Source organism: Ranitomeya variabilis, chromosome 3 (genome assembly GCF_051348905.1).
Source record: "Ranitomeya variabilis isolate aRanVar5 chromosome 3, aRanVar5.hap1, whole genome shotgun sequence".
NCBI lineage: Eukaryota > Metazoa > Chordata > Amphibia > Anura > Dendrobatidae > Ranitomeya > Ranitomeya variabilis.
The window spans coordinates 539835968-539861584 of record NC_135234.1 but is presented as its reverse complement, the minus strand read 5'-3'; the positions used below and the strand labels follow the sequence as shown (position 1 = coordinate 539861584).

At 39.5% G+C, this 25617-nt stretch overlaps 1 protein-coding gene across 1 annotated transcript in view; it reads right to left on the bottom strand.

Annotated features, from left to right (window-relative positions):
• PCCA (propionyl-CoA carboxylase subunit alpha) overlaps window positions 1–25617 on the bottom strand; it is a 658713-nt gene that overhangs the window by 251441 nt on the left and 381655 nt on the right. Inside the window, exons 15-17 of the mRNA XM_077297080.1 lie at window positions 17992–18060; window positions 17414–17489; window positions 3226–3336 (exon numbers count right to left, since the gene is read on the bottom strand). Coding sequence (XP_077153195.1) covers window positions 3226–3336; window positions 17414–17489; window positions 17992–18060 — 256 coding nt within the window. The remainder of the gene's footprint in view (window positions 1–3225; window positions 3337–17413; window positions 17490–17991; window positions 18061–25617) is intronic.

Genomic DNA, 25617 nt, shown 5'->3' with positions numbered 1-25617 from the left:
AAATCTACATGTAAATCATCTGCGATAAACAGACTCTGATCTCATCTTTTTTACTGAAGCATCTCATGAGCGTGAGCAAAGGTCATTGTGATGGGAGGGTTAGCGGGGTCAGCTGTGACATTGCCTTGGTTGATTGGTGGATACTGTATTATCAGTAGTGTATAAAGGTACCTTCACACTAAACGATAACGATAGCGATCCGTGACGTTGCAGCGTCCTGGATAGCGATATCGTTGTGTTTGACAGGCAGCAGCGATCAGGATCCTGCTGTGATATCGCTGGTCGTTGCTGAAAGTTCAGAACTTTATTTGGTCGTCAGATCGGCGTGTATCGTCGTGTTTGACAGCCAAAGCAACGATGCCAGCGATGTTTTACAGTGGTAACCAGGGTAAATATCGGGTTACTAAGCGCAGGGCCGCGCTTAGTAACCCGATGTTTACCCTGGTTACCATTGTAAAAGTAAAAAAAAACAAACAGTACATACTCACCTTCTGATGTCTGTCACACGTCCCTTGCCGTCTGCTTCCTGCACTGACTGTGATTGCCGGCCGTAAAGTGAAAGCAGAGCACAGCGGTGACGTCACCGCTGTGCTGTACTTTACGGCCGGCAATCACAGTCAGTGCAGGAAGCAGACGGCGAGGGACGTGTGACAGACAGCAGAAGGTGAGTATGTACTGTTTGTTTTTTTTACTTTTACAATGGTAACCAGGGTAAACATCGGGTTACTAAGCGCGGCCCTGCGCTTAGTAACCCGATGTTTACCCTGGTTACCCGGGGACCGGCATCGTTGGTCGCTGGAGAGCTGTCTGTGTGACAGCTCTCCAGCGACCACACAGCGACGCCGCAGCGATCGGCATCGTTGTCGATATCGCTGCAGCGTCGCTTAGTGTGAAGGTACCTTAAGAAGTGCTGACAGTCATGGTATCCCTGCCTCTGATAACAAGGAAACTACAGTAAACTCCTCATGAAAGGAAGGATAGGAGGTTAAATAAAGATCATAATATGAACAACAACAAAAAAAAAAAACACACTGGCAAAATTAAAACACACGTAACAAAAACCTGATTTAAACAATAGTTCATCTTCCTACGTCACCCATTTAATCCATCCCCTTCACTGAGTATCAAATTTCAGGAGTAACAGTGTTTGTAGAGCTTTTTCTACAGGTCATCTTCACTTGCCATTTTATACCGGTCATATTTACGACTGCCCAACTGGGTAATACATCTTTGGCTAGTATAACCATAATTGTTATATTAAATCTATGAAACGCTTGCAACTTTCTTAACACAGAGTTCCTTAACAGTTTGCATACCATTATGTAAAAAAAAATAAAAAAATCTTAAAATACAATTTTTTATCAAATATGTACTGTAACATACAGGTAGAAGGGTAAAATAGTTAAGTATACAGTAAAGAGACCATATATAGTTCAGCACAAAAATCAAACAAGAAAGCTGCTGCTTTTACTTAATGCTTTGGCGCCTCAATGGCACCTTGTACAGTGTACACAAACCAAGAACAGGCTGGTGGTTGTGGAAGGATCTACACACACAGGAGGTCAGGAAAGGAATGCAGAAATCAATGACCTCTGGTTCCTTCCATGTCCCTTGAAATTAATATTAGGAAAGCTCGCTAAATCAATAGCTTACTTTATGCAAAAAAAAAATGCCACATGATAACTTTAAAGCTAGAGGACGAGATTTGTTTTCCCTTTCGAGATTTTTGTAATTTAAATAACATTAGAGAGTACTGTATGTGATAATACATCACACATGCAATTGTTCCAATTAACCCTTCCTTTATAATACATGGATACCACGGATTAATGGCTTGACAGCAATGGACAATTTACATATTCTGAAATGAGCATTCATCCGCAGTGCAGTACAGAGCAGAATAGCCCCATGCATGGCTCATCATCATTTCTTTTAGCAATTCTAGACTTCTGTGACCTATGTATTGGTGGCGTTTAAGAACAAATTAATTGTCACAAAGACTATACTGCCTTTTCTGATTGTTAAAGGGGCTAAAGGGTAGGTAATCAATAGCAAACCTGGTGGGGGGTCGATACTTGTGTTTGTACAAATGTCAGCAGATGGATGTAAACAGTGTACATAGCTGAGACAGCACAGCCCCATACACCATGTAGTGCTGGTTGTCAGGTATTGCAGTTCAGCTTCTATTAACTTCAATACGAGATGAACTGCAGAACTCGAGAACGGTGTTCCAAGTCCATACACAGTTTACACCTGCAGGTGCTAAAATATAGCTGATCTGTTGGGGTTAGGAGGGGACTCTAGGCATCAGAACCCCACCAAACTGCTATTCACAAATAAGGTTAGGTAATCAATATCTATCCTTATCTCAAGAGACATTCAGCACAGATCGCACATGCTAATAAATACTACCAAGTGTATGACATATACTCAAGATGGAGATCAGTACTATTTGCTGGGCTTGAGGAGCTGCATGCTAAGTACCGGCTCCTTTACACTCATCATCCAGCAACTTATCTCTCACTATTCTTGTATCGGAGCTATGCCCAATCACTAGCACTAGGGCAGAGAAAGTGTTTCCCAAGAGTTCATCATGTACATCATCCAAGTCAATAACCAGCATGTCCTACTTAGGGCTTACCTATTGCTTACGTTACCAACACTACACAACGTCTACACTTACAATCGCAAAAAATTAGTTAAATGATGTGGGTTCAGATAGAAAAATGCAGAATCTAATAAATATTACATGCAGAAACAATAAAAATCAAATTCTATTTTTTAATTGATTGAGTAGCTGTGATTTAACTACTTTGATATAGCTATGAACAAGAACGGTCTCTTAATGCAAAGAATTTTTCTTCACCTAGTAAAAAAGCAAAATAAAAGCACAACGCAGGCCTAAAATGACATTTACTAGTACTACTACCTGGAACATATGGTACTTGGTGGAAATTGATAAAAACTATATAAAAGAAAAACTGCATTCATAGCCCATAAGTACCAATCACAACACAGGTTTCGTTTTCAAGAGTACTGCGCTAAAATAAGAATATTTTTTCTATTAAACAGTCAAACCTCCTATAGCAGGTAATGTTAAACTAGACGATCCACTTATCACATGTAAATTGTAATGCATCACAATAGAATTTAAAAGATCTAAGGGAAAGGTAAAAGCTGCATTTTAGGTCAATCATTAAGAATTCTGCAATGTACAAAACAAACCTTTAAATCCATCAGGATAAACTTCAGGGAGAAATTTAGTAGTGATGTCCCCTTTAATGAAACGAGGGTGAGTGATAACTTCCCGAAGTAAAGGAATATTGTGAGTTACACCTGAAAAACAACAAATATATTTTTAAAAGTAAGTGGAATTGTAAGAAACGGAAAGTACAATGTGGCCTAAGAATGTTCAATAAAACAACGGTTCTTATTTCTGGGAGCCAATTATTGACTCTCTGACATTTATCCACTTAGGACAGCCCATGAACTTTGACCATCTGAGCGGTGCACACTTTCCTCTGTACTCGCATTCTATAATGTCAATGCACAGTAAACTGCTAGGTTATTACATCTTTGCCTTCCTGACCGATGTATGCGCAGCGCTAAATACGCACTGTGCATGCAGTATTGGAAGCAGTCAGTGCTTCCTCCTCCGAACCCAGCAATTATATGATGGGTAGGTATAAGGAGGGATAAGGAGCTATGCAGGCAGCAAGAGGTGGAATTTTTCCTTTAATAGGAGCTAATAATACTAGTTATAAGCAAACCAGCAATAAAAAAAAGAATGTATTAATATGTTTAAATATGTTTCCAAGGTATTTGTGGTTGTAAAAAAAAAAAAAAGACATGAATTTCCTATTTTTCTTTACATTATACCCCCAATATCAGAACTAAAGCAACATAAGCCAAAATGAGAATTTTTCTTAGCGCGATTAAAAGCATGTATCGCCCCTATGCCTCACAAAAAGGTCAGAAGGCGAGGGGGTTTGTGATGGATTTGTCCTTGACTGGTCCTAGTCCATGACTAGTTAAAGTAGTATCTCAGTTTTACGGATTCTGCCATGGGTCTGCAGGGAGCATGAACAGTAGCAATGCAAGTTCTGCTGACTAGAGCCATCCCCACAGTTTCCAGAGGTAGGAACTCAGGGAAATTTTGACATGACATCACAGGAAGTCAGGTGATTCTTAGCCAGGGATCATGTGACTAGGAAAGTAGCTCAGATTACAGCAGGATTTTTAATAGCAAGGTATGAATAGAGCTTATGATTGGCAGGTAGTTCACATCAAAGGGACTATGGCAAAAATAGTAATTGTTTTTTTTTTCATTGTTACAGTTTAAACCAATATTTTTCATTTAAGAGAAAGATATTACAAAGAGCAAAATAGAAATATAGCCAAACCTCCTTGGAGTACACCCATTCTATTAGACAAAAAAATACTAAGACTACTCAGGCTTTCCTTTACAAACCGTTCTCGGATTACACAGGAGATGGTAGCCGATGACAGATGACCGAAATCTTCATCCCTCACCTGACTGCCAAATGGTTTTAATTTAAAATATGCTAAGAATTTATAATTCATTCCAAACCATGTGCTAAGGGAAGCAGATACGTTTACACTACTGAAACTGTGTAGATCAAATACAATGAATCACGTCTTTATGAGTGGGTCCTGAATTTATGAGCAAAGCAGTGTAATGTACATTAGAGAGGCTTATAGATCATCTCTAAGAATCATGTGTCTGTAATGCAATATGCATTTATATAGAAACTCATTTCTACATTCAGGAATCAGTGCACCATCAGTTCACACAAAAAGCAGCGTCTTAGATCTCAGATGGATCACGACCTTTGTGAAGGTTCATAAGGTCTTCCATCTGTGTGTGAATTACTGCTACTCTACATAAAGAAGGAACCTAGAACAGCTTGTTCAGGCTACCTGCTGCTACAAAAACATTAGGCAGACATGACCACCACACACACAAAGGATCAAACAGAGGCCAGTAAGATATCCATATTTCATAGAAAGTTTAGATTAAATGGGACTATGCTTTTCAATAGTACATTTTTTTTCCTTAACCTTTGGCTGCAAGGCTGATCTAGACATTTTGGTGCAAAATGGTCTAGACGAAAGGGCAAACTATGACCCTACTAATCATGCGGATAACCTCAAATGAAACTAATATTGAGGCAATATGCTCTGTAGAACTACCGTATATGTAGAAAACACAGCTGATGAAATTTCATTTTTACCAATGCACAAATGTCTCTTCAGAGAAAGCGGACTAGAACTCTAGCGTCACCTATTGGATGCAGCAATCAAATATGTGGTTAAGGAACTGTGCCTTATGACTTGGCATAAGAAGTCAAAGTAAACGCTTAATCGGCAAACCTGTTTTTTGGGGGGTGTTTGCCCCCCAGCAGTGCAAAACAGGAGATCTGATTTGACTTATCCCAAGTCACGTGGCAAGGCTCGTGAAAAGGGTCGATATTGATTTTTACAATTGCCATCAATAGGTGGCAGCAGAGTTCAAGTACTCTTAAGTTCTAAAAAAAGCTATTTGCATATTTAAACTCCCAGAAAAATATTGCAAAGCCTATAAATCTTCTAACGTCGTCTTGGTGCTCTACACAAGAAAAAATGTTCACCGATAAACCACCTATCGGCAGGCACTCACAGAGCCTAAGCAGATCTCCATCTTTGCAGTGATTGGGGAAAATACCAGGAAAAATGTATATGTAAAATGAGTGTTTGGTTTGACTTCTTATCCTTAGTCATATGGCAAGGCTCGTTAAAGGGTCGATATTGATTTTTAGGATTTGTACTTCCAATCCCTCTAACTAAAGTTCAAGTCTTCTTACTCTTTGAAGAGGCTCTTTGCATATTTAAAGTTGCAGAGGAGTATTGCATGTCCTGGAAGTCTCTTTATGCTAACTTGGCACTCTCCACAAAGATAAATTTTCCCCCTTAGACCCATTTCTATAAAAGCACTTAAATCACAGTGCTGGTTGAAGGGGACCAGAAATGTAACAAAAAACTGGGATTTGTTCCACTTACTGGATATAAAATACCTGTTGTAGAAAAACAGGAGAAAAAACTGAGAATGCTTTCAAAAACAGAAATTGTAATAGTTTATTTTTATAAATTAACAAAATGCAAATGAATATAGCAAATAAAAATTTAAATCAAATCAAAAGTTTTGTGTGATCAGGTTTTGTCTTCCAAACAGCAAGAAAGCATCAATTTCTCAAGGTACACCTGTACAGTGTTTCATAAAACTTAGCAGGGAGATTGTTCCAAACATCTGGGAGAACTACAGATCTTCTGTAAATGTAAGCTTATGTAAATCCTTCTGTCTCTTTGTGTAATCTCATTTAGACTTGATGATGTTGAGATTAAGGCCTCCGTGGGGGGCATATAAATATTTCAGGGATTTTGTTCTTCTTTACACTAAAGATAGTTCATACAATTGGCTGTATGTTTGGAGTGGTGGTGCTTTTGCAGAATAAATTTGGAGCCAATCAGACGCCTCCTTGATGACATTACATGAAGTATCTGCCTGCCATCACCTCTGTCTGGGATTACATGCAGAGACAGAAGGATTTGAGCGAGCCAACATCCACAAAAGATGTGTGGTTAATTCTTCAAGATGCTTGGAACAACCGCCCTGCTGAGTTATTTCAAAAACCGTGTGCAAATTTATCAGGAAAAATTGATACTTGAATGCTAAAAATGGTCACAACCCATATTGATTTGATTTCTCTTTTGTTTATTCGCTGTGAATTTTGCTAAATGATAAAAATAAACTACTAACACTTTTATTTATGAAAGCATTCCGAGTTAGCAGCATTTTTCCACACCTGCGTAAAACTTTTACACCGTACTATAGGGCTATGACACAATGTTTATAAACATTTGTAAAGAGTTTTAGAAAAACTGTAAAATGACAAAAACTGTATAAATGTGGTACAGTGGAAGTTACAAGTCATTTTTGTTACCTAATGAACACCGTAAAAGCAAAACTCAAAATTGTGAAATTGAGGGGGTTTATTCACCATTTTACTGGACATATAATTCTTGCTCTCATTTTCCAGTACAGTACAATGAATGCTTTAATTTAAAACTATCTCGTTTCACAAAAAAACAAGAACTCATACAGATATGTTGGCTACAAAAAAAATAAATAAATAAGAATACAAAAACACAAATACGAAAAATGTCATGGTCAAGAAGGTATTGTATTGTCTTTCCAACCAAGTTTAAATGTTCCACAGAAATGAAAATGATTTCTTCTCAACAATTACGGCAATAGGTTTTTGGTGCACCCAATCATACTTTTTTTGGGGATTTTCAGATTAAAAAAATAAACTACATTAAACATCTGCAAAATCAGTAAATATTGCAAACGTTACATTTTAGAGGAGTCCTGAAAATTTAGTTAGGTGTTGGATATATGCTACCATCAGATAGCAGTGTGCAATTATGTGAAACTGATAACACTGGATTAAAAACATTTCTTAACAGGAATAAATGTGTGGAAAGATAGCTAAATCTGCCAAAAATTTGGCTCAACAGATAATCTGAGAAGAGAAGATATCCACTGCTAAAGTAATGAAAAATGCAGCACGGTCTATCTGTATAGTGCTTTGGGATTGCACACATCTAATGGCTAAAGAACTAGATTCTCAGCTAAATTAAACACACATATCCGCTACAAAATGATTGATTCCTTAGTAACCCATATGATACAATATAGTCTGGCTTTTAAACTTGTGAAACAAAGTCCAGCTCACCATAGTCGGCATCCTGTGGAACTCGGAGCACGGAACCGCTGTGTCAGGGCGTAGAAGAATTAAGGAAATTATGAGGAATCCAGCTCCACGAGGTAGTGAAAAAAAAACCCTTCCTTTAGTCACTTCAAATCATATTCAGTGGAGGATAAAACATCAGCAACAACATGGATTAAAATGCGATATCAACGCGTTTCTGGTGAACAAGCACCTTTAATCATGGAGTGCTTGTTCACCAGAAACGCGTTGATATCGCATTTTAATCCATGTTGTTGCTGATGTTTTATCCTCCACTGAATATGATTTGAAGTGAATAAAGGAAGGTTTTTTTTTCACTACCTCGTGGAGCTGGATTCCTCATCATTTCTTTTACACTTGTGCACAAACAAGTCCAGAGCCTTTGAATTCATTCACTCATATTTTGAATTAATCTTGCACTCTAACAGTTAAAAGATTATTATATTGGGATACCATCTCGTTTCTTACTGAAACCACAAACGCTTGTCCTAGTGTTGTGCGTATGTGGGAGTCTGGAGAGGTGACAACTATTTTATGGGTATTGGCACCTAATATTTTTACTGTCCTTACATCAAAATTTCAGTAAATCAAAAGTACTAGAGAATACAAGAAACCTTAATATATCTTATATTAGAAATGTTTTTTCTCCACTAATAAGACTCTTCTTTCTCTTCACCTCCAGAACTCCTCTTTCACTCTGAAAAACAGATACAAATTTGCCTTGCTCAATACAAGACAGACTGCCATCTTACCGATACATTGGCAAACCCAGAAGGACAATATGCAGGTAATGGAGCTGTGTTAGGTCCACTCTACAACTGAGCACATCTGGCCGCCACTAGCATCAGAACAGCTGATCGGCCGGGATGCCAGGTGTTGCACCCCCACTGATCATATATTGATGACCTATCCAAGCATAGGCCATTAATATAAAAGTACTGGACAACCCCTTCAAGTCTTTGAGCTGTGTTGTGGCTTACTTGCAACAATGCAACTAATGCAGAGTAAAAACCTCACGCTAGTACAATAAAGTGACCGGACTTGCTATTCGTGTTAATGAAACAGTTCGAAGAACATTCTGTTTAACTGTTTCTATGTAAAACCTGCAATTCTGCTGTTGTGTGCAGACACAATGATTGGCAGTCCCTTTACATGAATACCTCCATTTAAAAAAAAATATCTAAAATAAACCTTGACAATATATTATATGGACACTGTATTCTGATATACTAGAGATATCCTTACGCTAAATGTCAATGAAATGTCACATTAATAGACTAGATTTCCCAGTGACAGATTTTCATCTCTATTATAAATGAAGAACTCTGGCCACCTTCTTGGAGTAGACATCTCACTAGTACACCACTTCTCAATTCAATTTTTGTTGGTCTTCACAAAGAAACGCTCTATAATCTCCACTAGCAACAAGACACAATATAGCACCAAAATTGTCAAAACTAAAGTGGCTTGTTATTCACTCATTAGGTCACCCATATATTCTGTGAAGTACAAATCAAGCTGGAGGGACAAAGATGTTGCCCAACACAAAATTAATTTCATGGAAAACTCAGCATGGAGGTACAGTTAATAAAATGACTACAATTCAGATGTAGGTGTGATCTGACTACTAAAAGTGAAAGTCTTTGGTTGACGGGAAGCTATAGTACGTATTAAGTGTAGAGCATCAATTACACTGACTTTGTATTGTTTAAGATTTATACGCTACACAAAGAAGGTCTAAATATATATTTACCTATTTACTGTATATAGATAGTGTACATCAACTACAACTTCAACCTAGGAATAAAGCATTACTAGATCTGCTTCACCACAAGGTCTGGAAATAAAGATTACATGAAAAGGATATGCATTTGACAACTAACTAACCTGAGAACATGACTCTTTCCAATTCACTTATCACAAATTAAATTCTTAGCAAATTACACATATTGAACATGATATCACAGTATAGCTTGTAGGGCTCCAATTAAGACTAAACTGATAAATGCAGATTTGTGTTTCAGGCTGTCAAGCTGCCAGAAGCAAAAGCTGCAAAAGGCCAATTAGCACTAAATTTCCATAGTGTTGGCAAATATTAATAATCATATGTTAATTAAGTACAAATACAGAGCCAAATATTTATATACGGTACTTTAAAAAAAAAATCTGATTTATTTCTGGCAAATTCAACACATTAGCCTGTCCAAATATTTTGCTATCCATCTTCAAGAAAACCACTCTCACATCTACTGTACTTCTTTTTCCTAAAAAACAATATCTACCAACACTTTTAAATCAGTACATTTATTTTACACATGATAAAGAATTGTACACACTAAAAAAATAAAACAGTTCATTTTCTATTGTATATAACTAGAAAAAAAACACTATGCAAACATACAAGAAAGTTAGAATAACTTTAACCAGTTCAAGACAGGACCATTTAATTGCAAAGAGCAGCGGAATTTCTTGGCGATATATACGGTAAAATTATTATTATTTATCCACCGTTCCCGACCAGACATATTTTCAGGTTCTCTCGTACATGCGGTTTGAAGAGCTTAACATTTTTTTTCTTGTTTGGATATTTAAGTAGTTTTGTGTCTCTTTTCATGGTATATTGGGCTTCAGTTTTAGGTCACTAATTTTTTTTTTTGCCGATGTCAGGCGATATCATTGGGCAAATAAGTGAAGTGGAGTAAGTGTGTTTTTCCCATTTTTTTTTAGTTTTAGGACCAAAAAGGACCACATAAATACAGAATGTAGAATACATGTTTTTAATGCAACAATTAGTTATATATATTGGAACATTTTTCTATTATGGGGGCAATGCTAGTAACAGCAATTCAGATGGATTTACGTTTCATCTGCTATTTTTTTTTTTTTTTTAATTAATAATAATAATAATAATAATAATTTTATTTATATAGCGCCAACATATTCCGCAGCGCTTTACAACTTATAGAGGGGACTTATACAGACAATAGACATTACAGCATAACAGAAATCACAGTTCAAAACAGATACCAGTAGGAATGAGGGCCCTGCTCGCAAGCTTACAATCTATGAATTATTATAATTATAACTATAATTATTCATTGTATGCCTCATTTATTTTACACAATGTACCTCCCATAAAGGCACAACAGACCCTTGGAGAGGGATGATTTCAGAGCTGTCTGGATCTCCTATGACCCAGCAGTTCCTGCTCACTCCTTTTACACAGCTGTCATATGACCACTGTGTATCGAGGAAGAAGTGAAGTCAGCGCTTCCTATTATTTTGCACAGTACTCCTTTAGTACTGTGCATACAGCAATTGAAAAGGCAAAAGGCAGAGATCATAATACACAATCTGTGCCTTCTCTATAAGGACTCCTGGGGAGCACCCAAAGGTTAAGGCCAATATGCAATCCAGAAGCAGTTAAAATATTAAGAATTACAATAATATGTAGGTGCGAGTGTGAGTAGTTGGTAATCTGAGGCCACAATTCCAGAAGCAGCAAGAAATCTTGCGGAATCTAAGTTTATTCATCAAGGGCAATATCCTTCTAATTTACTAATATTTTAGATTTACGAGTTGCAACCACTTTCATTCAAATCAAATCAAAGATGCTATGTAGAGTTCAAGTCAGGTGACAGACGGCACCACCATTACCTCACAGGACTTATTTGTATTCTCTAGCATATAGGAGATTATTTTTCTTGTGCTTTTGGTTAAGAAGAGGCTCACATGTTAAAGGGAACCTGTCACCAGGTTCTGTCGATAAGCGATACGGCCATCACCTTTCAGGACTGATATACAGCATTCTATAATGCTATATATCTGCCCCCAACATGACCTGGAAGAGAACAAAAATAACTTATTATACTCACCTGCGGGGTGGTCCGGTCTGAGGGGTGTCGCTCTTCTTGGTCCAGCGACTCCCATCTTCTTACAATTGCTGTTCTCTTGCTTGCTTCGTGTGGATGACATGTAGCTGCATCATCCACACAGTCTGCTCGTCATCGCGCTCCTGCGCAGGCGTGCTTATCTGCCATGTTGAGGGCAGAGCAAAGTACTGCAGTGTGCAGGTGCCGGGAAAGGTCAGAGAGGTCCAGCGCCTGCGCACTGCAGGATTTTGCTCTGCCCTCAACAGGGCAGATAAGTACGCCTACGCAGGAGCGCGGTGACGAGCAGACTGTGTGGATGATACACGGACACATCATCTACCTGAACCAAGCAGGAGGATGGCGATCATAAGATGGGAGGTGTCAGACCAAGAAGAGCGACACCCCTCAGACCGGACCGCTCCGCAGGTGAGTTTCTTCTCTTACAGGTTGGTTTGGGGGCTTATATACAGCATTATAGAATGCTCTAGATCAGCCCTAAAAGGTGATGGCCGTAACTCGTATGGGCCAAACCTGGTGACAGATTCCATTTAAAAGTATGGAGACTGTCAGAACTTACTTTACTGCTACAACTAAATCTTGCTGCAGGTCTTTTACTGTCATTCAAGGGGTTATGACCACCTGCCTCCTCAAGAATCTTTTGACAGCCAGTGACAGCTTCCTCTCTATGCCACGTCCAGGTACTGCAGCTTTAACGGTGATGTTTATTTCTAACTGTATCTCTAGGAAAATTCAATGCCTTTACTTTTTTTTTCAATCCTTTTCCTTGTTGGTGCAAGTCAATGACATTTTCTCAATTTTTGGGGCACTCTCTTGACAACCCAATAATATTAGCACACTGTAGACTATTATGATAAGATAAACTGGTGTTTGGCTGTTATGACCTGCTGTAAATGTGATGCATAGCCAAAGGGCTAAGTGCTAAAGACTCTTGACATGAAAGGGTTAAATAATTCTGAAACTGCAGTAGTCCGTAAATGTGGCAATTTGTATTGAATTTTGACAAACCACTTGTTAAATTAGTTGTACTGAGGTATTTGTATTTTTCTTGTTTGATTGGTTTATTGCAAGCTACAGAAAACTTGTAAATTTGTAATGGAGGTTGAATAATTTTTTACCACAATTGTATATCATCAACATTGAACCTTATCTACTATTTTCATACCAATTTATATTCCATGGGACAGTATCTACAATCCCAGAGTTTTTTACGTAACCTGTGAATACAGAATTACCCCTTCACGACATGCGCCGTACATATACACTTCTTTTCCGGCACATGTCAGCTGTTATGAACAGCTGACATGTGCCCCTAAGAGCCGCGGGTGGAATCGTGATCCACCAATGGCTGTTAACCTGTTAAATGTCGTTGTCAATCTCTGAAAGCAGCATTAAATGTGATACAAAATAATTAATCTGATAGGAAAAAGGCGTAGCGAAAAAAAAAGTCAAAACGACAATTACTTTTTTTGGTTGCTGCCACACTTCATTAACCCCTTCACGACATGCGCCGTACTAGTACGGCGCATGTTGTGTCTCCCCCTTGTGTCACGACATGTCAGCTGTTTTGTACAGCTGACATGTGCGCATAATAGCGGCAGGTGGAATCGCGATCTACCCGCTGCTATTAACTAGTTAAATGCCGCTGTCAGCCAGAAATGTGCACATCGCGGACCCCCGTCACATGATCGGGGGTCAACGATGCGCTGGCATAACAACCAGTGGTCTCCTTGAGACCTCTATGGTTGTTGCTGCCGGCTTGCTGTGAGCGCCACCCTGTGGTCGGCGCTCATAGCAAGCCTGTAATTCTACTACATAGGGGTGATCGGAGGATCGCTCCTATGCAGCAGAGCCGATCAGGCTATGCCAGCTTCTAGCCTCCAATGGAGGCTATTGAAGCATGGCAAAAGTAAAAAAAAAAATGTTTTAAAAAATATGAAAAAAAATAAAAATAAATAAAAGTTTAAATCACCCCCCTTTCGCCCCATTCAAAATAAAAAAAAAATCAAAAAAAATCAAACCTACACGTATTGGGAATCGTCGTGTTCAGAATCGCCCGATCTATCAATAAAAAAAAGGATTAACCGGATCGCTAAACGGCGTAGCGAGAAAAAAATTCAAAAACGCCAGAATTACGTTTTTCTGGTCGCCGCGACATTGCATTAAAATGCAATAACCAGCGATCAAAAGAACGTATCTGCACAAAAGTGGTATCATTAAAAATGTCAGCTCGGCACCCAAAAGATAAGCCCTCACCTGACCCCAGATCACGAAAAATTGAGAAGCTACGGGTAATAGAAAATTGCGCAATTTCTTTTTTTTTTTTTTAGCAAAGTTTGGAATTTTTTTTCACCACTTAGGTGAAAAATAACCTAGACATGTTTGGTGTCTTTGAACTCGTAATGACCTGGAGAGTCACAATGGTAGGTCAGTTTTAGCATGTAGTGAACCTAGCAAAAAAGCCAAACAAAAAACAAGTATGGGATTGCACGCAATTTTTTTTTTTTTTTTTTTTTTTTAGCAAACCTTTAAAAAAAAATTTAACCACTTAAATAAAAAATAACCTTTATACAGTGCCTTGCGAAAGTATTCAGCTCCCTGGAACGTTTCAACCTTTTCCCACATATCATGCTTCAAACAAAGATACCAAATGTAAATTTTTGGTGAAGAATCAACAACAAGTAGAACACAATTGTGAAGTTGAACAAAATTTATTGGTTATTTTAAATGTTTGTATAAAATCAAAAACTGAAAAGTAGGGCGTGCAATATTATTCAGCCCCTTTACTTTAACTCACTCCAGAAGTTCATTGTGGATCTCTGAATGATCCAATGTTGTCCTAAATGCCTAATGATGATAAATATAATCCACCTGTGCGTAATCAAGTCTCCGTATAAATGCACCTGCTCTGTGATAGTCTCAGGGTTCTGTCTGAAGCACAGAGAGCATCATGAAAACCAAGGAACACAACAGGCAGGTCCGTGATACTGTTGTGGAGAAGTTTAAAGCCGGACTTGAATACGAAATGATTTCCAAAACTTTAAACATCCCAAGGAGCACTGTGCAAGCGATCATATTGAAATGGAAGGAGTATCATACAACTGCAAATCTATCAGGACCCGGCCGTCCCTCTAAACTTTCATCTCAAACAAGAAGACTGATCAGAGATGCAGCCAAGAGGCCCATGATCATTCTGGATGAACTGCAGAGATCTACAGCTGAGGTGGGACAGTCTGTCTATAGAACAAAAATCAGTTGTACACTGCACAAATCTGGCCTTTATGGAAGAGTGGCAAGAAGAAAGCCATTTCTCAAAGATATCCATAAAAAGTGTTGTTTAAAGTTTGCAACAAGCCACCTGGGAGACACACCAAACATGTGGAGGAAGGTGCTCTGGTCAGATGAAAACATAATCAAACTTTTTGGCAACAATGCCAAACGATCTGTTTGGCGTAAAGGCAACACAGCTCATCACCCTTTACACACCATTCCCACTGTCAAACATGGTTATGGCAGCATCATGGTTTGGGCCTGATTTTCTTCAGCAGGGACAAGGAAGATGGTTAAAATTGATGGGAAGATGGATGGAGCCAAATACCAGACCACTCTTGAAGAAGACCTGTTGGAGTCTGCAAAAGACCTGAGACTGGGACAGAGATTTTATAAACACCAATGGTCACCCTACGGGGTAACCACCATGAAGAGATCCAGAATAACAGTAATTAAGGCTTTTATTGGAAAAAACACGCCCCCGGAAGAAGCTTGGTGCGAAACGCGCGTTGGGGTGAGGTGGATATTTCTGTGATTATTTGATTTTGATTTTGTACACTGGCACTGTTGTATACTGTCAGCATGCTTAGGCAGCTTACATGTACTGGAATATGTATATCATGATGACATCACTACCTTGCAAATGATATTATCTTATGATGTATTGTACCTAGCCTCCACCTTATGTTAGGGTGCTTGGGCATTTTTATGCATTTTATTATTAGTTTTTTTCCAATAAAAGCCTTAATTACTGTTATTCTGGATCTCTTCATGGTGGTTACCCCGTAGGGTGACCATTGGTGTTTATATTGTATTTAGAAGTGCCAGCTTTATTCATCTGGGACATTGGTTATTGTATTCATGGGACAGAGATTTGTCTTCCAACAAGACAATGATCCCAAACATAAAGCAAAATCTACAATGGAATGGTTCACAAATAAACGTATCCAGGTGTTAGAATGGCCAAGTCAAAGTCCAGACCTCAATCCAATCGAGAATCTGTGGAAAGAACTGTAAACTGCTGTTCACAAACGATCTCCATCAAAACTCACTGAGCTCGAGCTGTTTGCCAAGGAAGAATGGGCAGGAATTTCAGTCTCCTGATGTACAAAACTGATAGAGACATACTGTAAGCGACTTGCAGCTGAAATTGCAGCAAAAGGTGGTGCAACAAAAGTATTAAGTTAAAGGGGCAGAATAATATTGCATGCCCCACTTTTCAGTTTTTGATTTTCCACAAAAATTTAAAATAACCAATACATTTTGTTCAACTTCACAATTGTTGATTCTTCACCAAAAATTTGCATTTTGTATCTTTATGTTCGAAGCATGATATGTGGGAAAAGGTTGAAAAGTTCCAGGGAGCCGAATACATTCGCAAGGCACTGTATGTTTGGTATTTACGACCTCGTAATGACTTGAAAAATCATAATGGCAGGTCAGTTTTAGCATTTGGTGAACATGGCAAAAACCCCTCCCCAAAAAACAGTTGTGGAATTGTGCTTCCAGTACACGATACGGTAAAACAAATGGTGTCATTGAAAAGTACTACTTGTCTTGCAAAACACAAGCTCTCACATGCCCATATTGATGGAAAAATAAAAAGTTATGGCTCTGGGAAGAATGGGAGCAAAAAACAAACGCAAAAACGAAAATGGGTTGCGGCGTGAAATTGTTAATGTTTAGTACAGGCTAAAGGAAATCTATCATCACAATCAACGCCCACAAATTGCTTATATTGTCATGTAGCTCAATAAAAGATAAGCCAATCTGTACTTTTATTTATACTACTTGCTGCTCCATCATCGAAAAATCCACTTTTCAATCCATATGCAAATGAGACTGAAATGCTCTGGGGGCGATTGGGGAAGTATCCGAACCTCTGCATCTCCGGCTCTATCCCCTGCCTAGCACCACATTCTTCTGCCTGATTGACAGCTCACTGGCTTGACTACACAGCCAGTGATTTGTCAGTCAAACAGCAGTTACAACAAATCAGGACCTTGGATAGATCTGAACTCTTATTCTACACATGAGACTCGGATCCCTTCATTGTGCCGATTTGCTGAACGATCAATAGTTTGTTCATGTGGATTCTCTATGGGAAATCTGATCAGCCCCACTTGAAAAGGACACTACACTGTGAAGATGGCGGCAAGTATGTATGAGAGTAGGAGCAGATACAATAGATTAGAAGCAGCATTCCAGCGAAAAAAAACAAAACTGCTGAAGTGTCTAAACTGCATAAATCAATAGTACATGTGAATAGAAGAAACTTTGTACCATGTTTTATCAGGGAATTCTGCTTCTTTCTGCTTGTATGAGCCACTTCTTGCCTTTCTCCTTTATTACGCCTAATAGATATATTTTAGTGAGCTAATGAATACTTTGGCAATATACATTGGCCTCTTGGGACAAACGTCTCTACCTCTTGAAGATTACCTCGGATGATGTAATTGTCTAGAGCATCTTCCATTCTCTTTAGGGCATCAGCACGATTGCTGCCGTGTGTCACCAACTGAAAGAAACCGTATCAATGTTACAATGATGTAAAGCCGAAATTTGTAAAATCACTTTTTCTCTAGTTCTAGAGACTGAAAATAATTACGGTAAACACGCAAAGACATAGTAAATAGCATGTGACTATATAACCAGTAATTTAATGCTCATGCTTTTAAATGATACACACCATTGACTATATTTTAATATAATGCAGCATCGCTTCCAGGCATATAGTTAATCTCAGATATCCTTCTGTCTTTTGAATACATTATTATCCCTCATTAATTTAAAATAGGTTTGAGTGAGAAAGCCAATGATTTTGGAGCTAAACACAATTATGAATCAAGAGCTGTGTTCACCTACTGCTTTCTTGAATCAAAAAGCATACATAAACAGGCTTCTACATCTAGTCCCCACTTTGTAGTCTTCCTTTTTCAAGGTGACTGACCAATATTAGGAGTGAAATGAATTGTGCTTGCTATTCAATTTTGACTTATGTAGCAGGATTAGAAACTTACTTTTGAAATCATAGGATCATAGTAAATGCTGATGTCGCTTCCTTCTTGGATGCCACTGTCAACTCGCACCTTAGGCACAAAAAATAAAAAGTTTCTAAGAATTGAAATGTATGAGTCAGACATACTAAAAAGGCACAATGCTTTTAGGAATTAAATGAAATTTTGCAGACAATATGGCGTTACAGTAAAAAAAATAACCGAACTACCAATATTAGATACAATTTTTTTTCTCTCTATTGGACATCAATTGATAATACATTATCCATCCAAAGAAAATCAAGTTCTTTTTGTTTGTTTTTTGCAATACGGTGATGTCCACAAACAGTAAATTTTTCAGTGGCTAATCCACAGCAAAACTTGCATTTTTGACATGTGGTTTTTGATGCATATTCACTACAGATTTCATTCGTCTACATTGAAAGGGGAGACTTTAGAGGTTAAATTCTGCAACACAATTTGGTACATTAAGGATTTTAAAATTCACCCGCTGATAAAATCCTCAACATTTTCAGCCCCGGGTAGATCTACAATTGCACATAATTACTTAAGCTATAACAATGTGGACACAAGCTTAGTAAGTAATGGCATTATTTCAATTTAAACTTATAATGCAAACAACAAAGGGAAACCTCATTAAATGGCCCTTCAGATGTCAAGCAAAATGATAAATGAAGCATCTGTTTAATTGGTTGATATGGGGTACAACACATTTGCATGTAGTTTGCAATTAAAACCAGATGCCCATAATTATTGAGATTAGCGGGAATAAAACATTTGGCACATAAACAATCAGTATAAAAAAAAAATAAACAAGGATTCTATGAAAACCGTTCACTATTGAGAGTGCAATATGTCCTTGTGCACACAAACTTCGGTCAAGTTACTATTAGTAATCTCCAATCCTGGTCAGTCATTTCCCTGCCTATAAGGGAAAGAGCAATATGTTCAGGACATATTACGGAAGACTCATTAACAAAATTCTGCTCAGTTTCTAGAACAGTTCTGTTGAAAAACAATTATATAAAATGGAAGTCAAAGTCAGAAGTGGATAATATGAAGAAAAAAATAATGTACATTTCTATTGGTTGTAGGGTTGTTAGCCAGCCCCTCCCCCATCTATTAAACTTATTAAACAAGCTAACAGTTTCAAAGGTAGTCCATGACCCCCAAAAGTGATTTCAATTCTTTTCACAGTACTATAGTGGACTTAGCCCATATAATACTAATACCTGCAATGTATATATTACTACTTTAGTTGGTCAGAAAAACTATTTTATTTCACATATAAAAGATGGCTCCTCAGTGCACCACTCCATTCCTTCAGTCAACATGCTGCGCACCTCCCCTTAGCTGTAGTAGACTACATCTGAGTGTCCGCCTCTAGTAGGCATACGCACCCTAAAATGATGCAGGTCAGAGCACATGTTCGCTCTGTCGGCACCATTATAGTCTTCAGCTCGTCGGCGCATATGTACAAATCCTTTTTGCTGGGGGTTTGGCCGCGAGCCCAGACGGGACCATTAAACTGGTGCCTAAATGTCAATACACCATTAAAAGCAAATAATACACTACCAAAATTCACACATTTGGATATGCTTCAATATAACAAATGGGATAGTATGGTAAATGAATGACAACATGCTGTCTTTGTCTGTACATAGTGAATCAAGTGTATTGCTCCAACTACTGCAGCTATAGAGGGGACCCATTGGGGGATACATCTGTTTCCCTGTGGGCCAGTCTGAGCCTGTTGGTATGTAATGAATTATTAAAGAGATCTTTTCAAGTTGGCAAGTTATGCCCTATCCAAGAGATCGGGGATAACACTGATTGCTTGAACCAAAAAGACCCCCATTAATCCTTAACAACAGGAGTCTAAAGATCCCCATGTGTTTGTAGTAGAGGTCAAACATGCGCACTGCCACTCCACTCATTTTTATAGGAGTGCCACAGACCAGCCAAGCACAGTGTTCGGCTATTTCTGCCGTCAGTGGCATGACCGACTACCACTCCATTCATACTGGTCTTTTCGGAGCCCTGGTTCTGTGGAATCAGTGGTGGTCCCACTGGTTGGCCCTCCAGAAATCTGGAATTTATCCCCTATCCAGTGGATGCGGATCACTTCCAAACATGAGAATACCTCTTTACATCCCATCCTAGTTAATAATGTTTAGTTTCTATTCTGTAGCAGAAAAGTATGAATATGTCACCTGTCTATATTTTCACACTGCCTATACATGGTCTTGGAAAGGTTACAAACATATACAGTAGTGTTCAAATTATTAGCAGTCCAACATGACTAACTGATTAATCACTGTTTTTGGTACAAATTACATTACCACATGTCAAACAATTTACCGGTTGGGGCAGTAGATTCTAAGAAAACCAACAGACTCCGCATTCATGATCTGCATGTTTTTGATTTTGGTATTAGAATAATTAATTGAAAGGGGATGTGTTCAAAATAATAGCAGCGTGGAGTTCAATTAGTGAGGTCAATCATTCTGTGAAGAAACAGGTGTGAATCAGTTAGCCCTTATTTAAAGGTGAAGCCAGGACATATCGTACATGCATTTTTCCTTGAAAGCCTTAGAAATATGGGTCATTCGAGACATTGCTCCGAAGAACGGCGTATTTTGATTAAAAGGTTGAATGGTTCTAAAACTTAAAAAGAAGTGCAGACAATGATAGGCTGATCTGCTAAAAATGATCTCCAATGCTTTAAAAAGTAAAGCCAAACCAGAGAGATGTGGAAGAAAATGGAAGACTACCAATCGAATGGATGGAAGAATAGCCAAATTGGCAAAGGCTCAGCCAATAATCAGCTCCAGAATGCTCAAAGACAGTCTCAAGTTTCCTGTGAGTACTGTGACTGTTAGAATACGCCTGTGTGAAGCTAATCTATTAGCAAGAAGTCACCGCAGAGTCCCACTGTTAAACAAAACAAACAAACAAACAAAAAAGCATGTACTGAAGTGGATACAATTTGCCAAAGAACACATCAACTGGCCTAAAGAAAAATGGAGAAACATTTTGTGTACTGATGAAAGTAAAATTGTTCTTTTTGGGTCCATGGGCCGCAGACAGTTCATCAGACGACCCCCAAACTCTGCATTCAAGCCACAGTACACTCTGAAGACAGTGAAGCATGGTGGTGAAAGCATCATGATATGGACATGTTTCTTGGTGCCAGACCTACCGTATATACTCGAGTATAAGCCGAACCGAGTATAAGCTGACCCCCCTAATTTTGCCACAAAAAACTGGGAAAACTTATTGACTCGAGTATAAGCCTAGGGTGGAAAATGCAGCAGCTACCGGTGAATTTCAAAAATAAATGCTCCATACCGTTCATTATGGCCCCATAGCTGTGCCATATAGTGCTCTGCACCGTTCATTATTGCCCCATAGCTGTACCATAGAAAGCTGTGCCATATAGTGCTCTGCACCGTTCATTATTGCCCCATAGCTGTGCCATATAGTGCTCTGCACCGTTCATTATTGCCCCATAGCTGTGCCATATAGTGCTCTGCACCGTTCATTATTGCCCCATAGATGTACCATAGAAAGCTGTGCCATTGCTGCTGCTGCTGCAATAAAAAAAATGACATACTCACCTCTCTTGCTTGCAGCTCCTCAGCGTCCCGTCCCGGCATCTCTCTGCACTGACGGATCAGGCAGAGGGCGGCGCGCACACTATATGCGTCATCGCGCCCTCTGACCTGCACAGTCAGTGCGGAGAGACGCCGGGAAGATGGAGCGGCGCCCGGCGTGTGGAACGCGGACAGGTGAATATGTAACACTTACCTGCTACCGGCGTCCCGCTCCTTCCCCCGGACAGCTGGTCTTCGGTGCTGCAGCCTCTTCCTCTATCAGCGGTCACCGTTACCGCTCATTAGAGAAATGAATATGCGGCTCCACCCCTATGGGAGTGGAGTCCATATTCATTTCTCTAATGAGCGGTCCCACGTGACCACTGAACAGGGGAAGAGCTGCAGCACCCGGAGACCGTGGGACTGCAGGGACAGCGCCAGGAGCCCCGGAAGCAGGTAAGTATGCCTCAGCGCCCTGCCGACCCTGCCGCCGACCGTGACTCGAGTATAAGCCGAGAGGGGCACTTTCAGCCCAAAAATTTGGGCTGAAAATCTCGGCTTATACTCGAGTATATACAGTATTTATCGCATACCAGGAATCATGGACCAGTTAACATATATTAAAATATTTGAAGAGATAATGTTGCCTTACGCTGAAGAGGAAATGGCCTTGAAATGGGTGTTACAACAAAACACCGACCATAAACACACCAGTACCAGTAAACGAGAAAAATCTTGGTTCCAGTTCAACAAAATTGAGGTTATGGAGTTGCCAGCCCAATCCCCGGAAAGTCCTGGAACCAGTTGTATTAATCACAGGATGATTGGTTGATCCTTACTGGGGGTCAATGCGATCCTATTACCCTATATGACTTTCTGACGTATCACCACTGCTTTTCTCTTTGCTTGGCACATTCTCTTTGTAAATACCTCATGCATAAGTCCATTTCTTTTGTTTGTGATATATGTCTTTTAAATATATATTCAATAAACTTTATTGATTTTATTTTTGAGCATTAGTGGTTTATGGATACCTTGTGTCCATCTTTAGGTGATATACGATTGAATCCACTATAAATATTTACATCTATTAATGGAGAGACAAGTACAGATATGTCTCTAGACAGCATTACTATTTTTCTATGCCTTCTGAATTTTTGTTTCTATGTAAATGTTCCCAACAGGGCTGTGGAGTCGGAGTTGAGGAGTCAGAGCCCATTTTGGTTGAGTAGGAGTCGGTGTCATGGAAATTGAGGAGTCATTGTCTGAGTAAGCGCTTGGCTTACCGACTTCACAGCCCTGGTTCCCAATGCATGGAAGTAAAAACTAGTATAAAGATTTAAGGCTTAATATATTTACAATGAAGTACAATGACCGACTATAACAGCATGGGCATAGATAGTACTGGCATTCCTGGTTTTCTTCCCAGTCATAACCTTTAGAATCACTTTTCAGTTTGTTTAGTTCTCTCCTGGGTTGGTTTACAATCATGCACTTATTACAAATTTTATCCTGAAACAACATGTGGTAGGAAGAAAAAACAGGGGCAATTTGATAGGACAAACAACTGATTGCTGCTAATGAGCCAGTACATTAGTTAGTATATTGCTGATTCCTGTTTTCCCTCTCGGTTTGACTTCATCAGTGCAGCTTTATGGGTTACCCCTTATAAAATGCTTTAAAATTAGCAGTTCCTGGGGCTAAATATTTATTAAATCGCTTCTGTCAAACTTTGGCATCTGGAATATTCAAGCTTTAATCAAAATATTCAAGATGGATAGACATATCCTACTGATCCAAGGGACACAGGAATTCTGTGAAACCTACACAGCAGCGGGATGCAACAGCAGCATATTGCTATGGGTGGGTGGAGGAGCCTTGAAACTCACAGACACTTTCACCTGTGGGAAGGAACCTTCCTAATAAAACAGCAACCCAACTGTCTGTCCCAAGGCAGAAAGGGTCAACAACATGTCTGACAGATGAGAAGGATTAGTTTCAAGGAACACATAGGAATCCTTGTCTATAGCATCTACAGGATGGAATAGGGATGACAAATTTAGGACATCTAATCAAATGATGAAACACAATCATAGTGGTATAAAATATAAAATCGCCTGAAACGCAAAATTAAAATAAACAGCACATAAGGTTTTTGGATTCGTCAATGTAATTACATGCTGCCTTCCCTGCAGCCATTCACCCACCCCTAAGGAGAGAAAACACACCATTCACATATAAGGCTACGTTAACATTTGCGTTGTGCGGCGCAGCGTCGGCGACGCAACGCACAACGCATGCAAAACGCATGCACAACGCAGCGTTTTGTGACGCATGCGTTCATTTTTTGCATGATTTTTGGCGCAGAAAAAACTGCATCATGCAGCATCCTCTGCGCCCTGACAGTTGCGCCAAAATGACGCATGCGTCACAAAACGCAAGACAACGCATGTCCATGCGCCCCCCCCCCATGTTAAATATAGGGGCGCATGACGCATGTATCGCCGACGCTGCGCCGCACAACGCTAATGTGAACGTAGCCTGAAGCATTTATTTTCCAACCATGCTATTGTTATAGATGGTATACAAGGTGTGATTAATCCATGATAATCCATTGTATCTTCCAAAAAGTCAGGATAAAGGTCATTTATTGCACATTTGATTGCTACAACCATTTTGGGATATGTTTTGTAATGTATGAATAATACCAGGTTTAAAACAGGATAAGCTCAGAAATTATACAGAATCTACGATCCAACAAAACTGGTATTAAGAACTCTGTGTGAACCACATGTGAAAGAAAGTATCATGGAAAAAAGTTATAAACGTAGGGGGCTGCAATACAAACCTAAAGAAAACTAAATAAAAATATACTTTTATTAGATATCCATTAAAACACAATTACCTAGGAGCAAAATAATTAAAATACAAGAATCCCAATAAGAGGCAATCAACACATCAACAGGTCCTTTTAATTAAGGGTATAGATAGCTATCCAAAACAATGTGTCATGACTCCGAGGACCTCCTTCCCTGTTCCTAACGCTAGGGGCACCCTAGCTTGCCCTGTTCCCCGAATTTTTTCTGATGGTGAAGACGTCAGAGCCACATGCCTTGTCTTAGCTCCTGAATTCACCCTCAGTCTGTACCCATCCCTCACCCAGGTAAGAGTGGAGTAGTAGTGTACCGTAATACACCAACCCGACTAACGAGGTAATGCGAACAGGGATAAGGAAAATTACCAAATATACTCACACAGAAAACAGAGGGAATGCTTCAGAAAGTGGAGGGCGGGGTTAAACCAAAGTAAAAGAAGAAAGGGAATTATCACACACTCAATACCTAGCAACAGTGACCGATAAATCCACCAAACTGTAACAACTCTGCTGGCATCACGGCATGGCCTCTCATCTTTCACACACCATCTTACCCACTGCTCCAGGTCATGTTGTGGTCTCTGTCTGCTGCCGGCTCCATGCTCTGTTTCACTTGCTTTTGCCTGCTCTCTGCATGCTTCCTGGCTGTGTGCATAGGGGGGCGGTGCCAGAACTCTCTGGTTCTTATAGAATCAGGGCGCACCTGTCTAATGTGTTCCTGACCAATTACCAAGAAGCCTCCAGTATTTAGGGCAGCTCCACCCTGTGGACTGGGCCTGTGCAATGTGTTAACTCAATTAGTGTTTTGCTTCTGAGCTGCCAGGCCTTGCTCTGTGTTTTTCCTTCTCTGGAGGATCTACTCTTAGCTTTGCCTTGTTCTTGTTGGTCTGCCCTCCAGGAGGCTGTATATCCTGGTCTCAGTGTCTGTGTCCTTGCTTTGCCTTGTTTTGGTCTGTCCGTCCTCCAGGAGGCAGAATATCCTGGTCCCTGTGTCTTTGTTCTTATACCTTGTCTTGTTCCATTACCTTGTCTGAACTTTGTCCTACCTTTGTCTCCTTGTCTGTGGCATCTTTCCCTGTTGTCTTTCCTTGTGTCCTCTCTGCCTCTGCTCCGCACTTCTGCGGTTCTGCTCCGCTCCTGCAGAAATCTCTTGCTGCA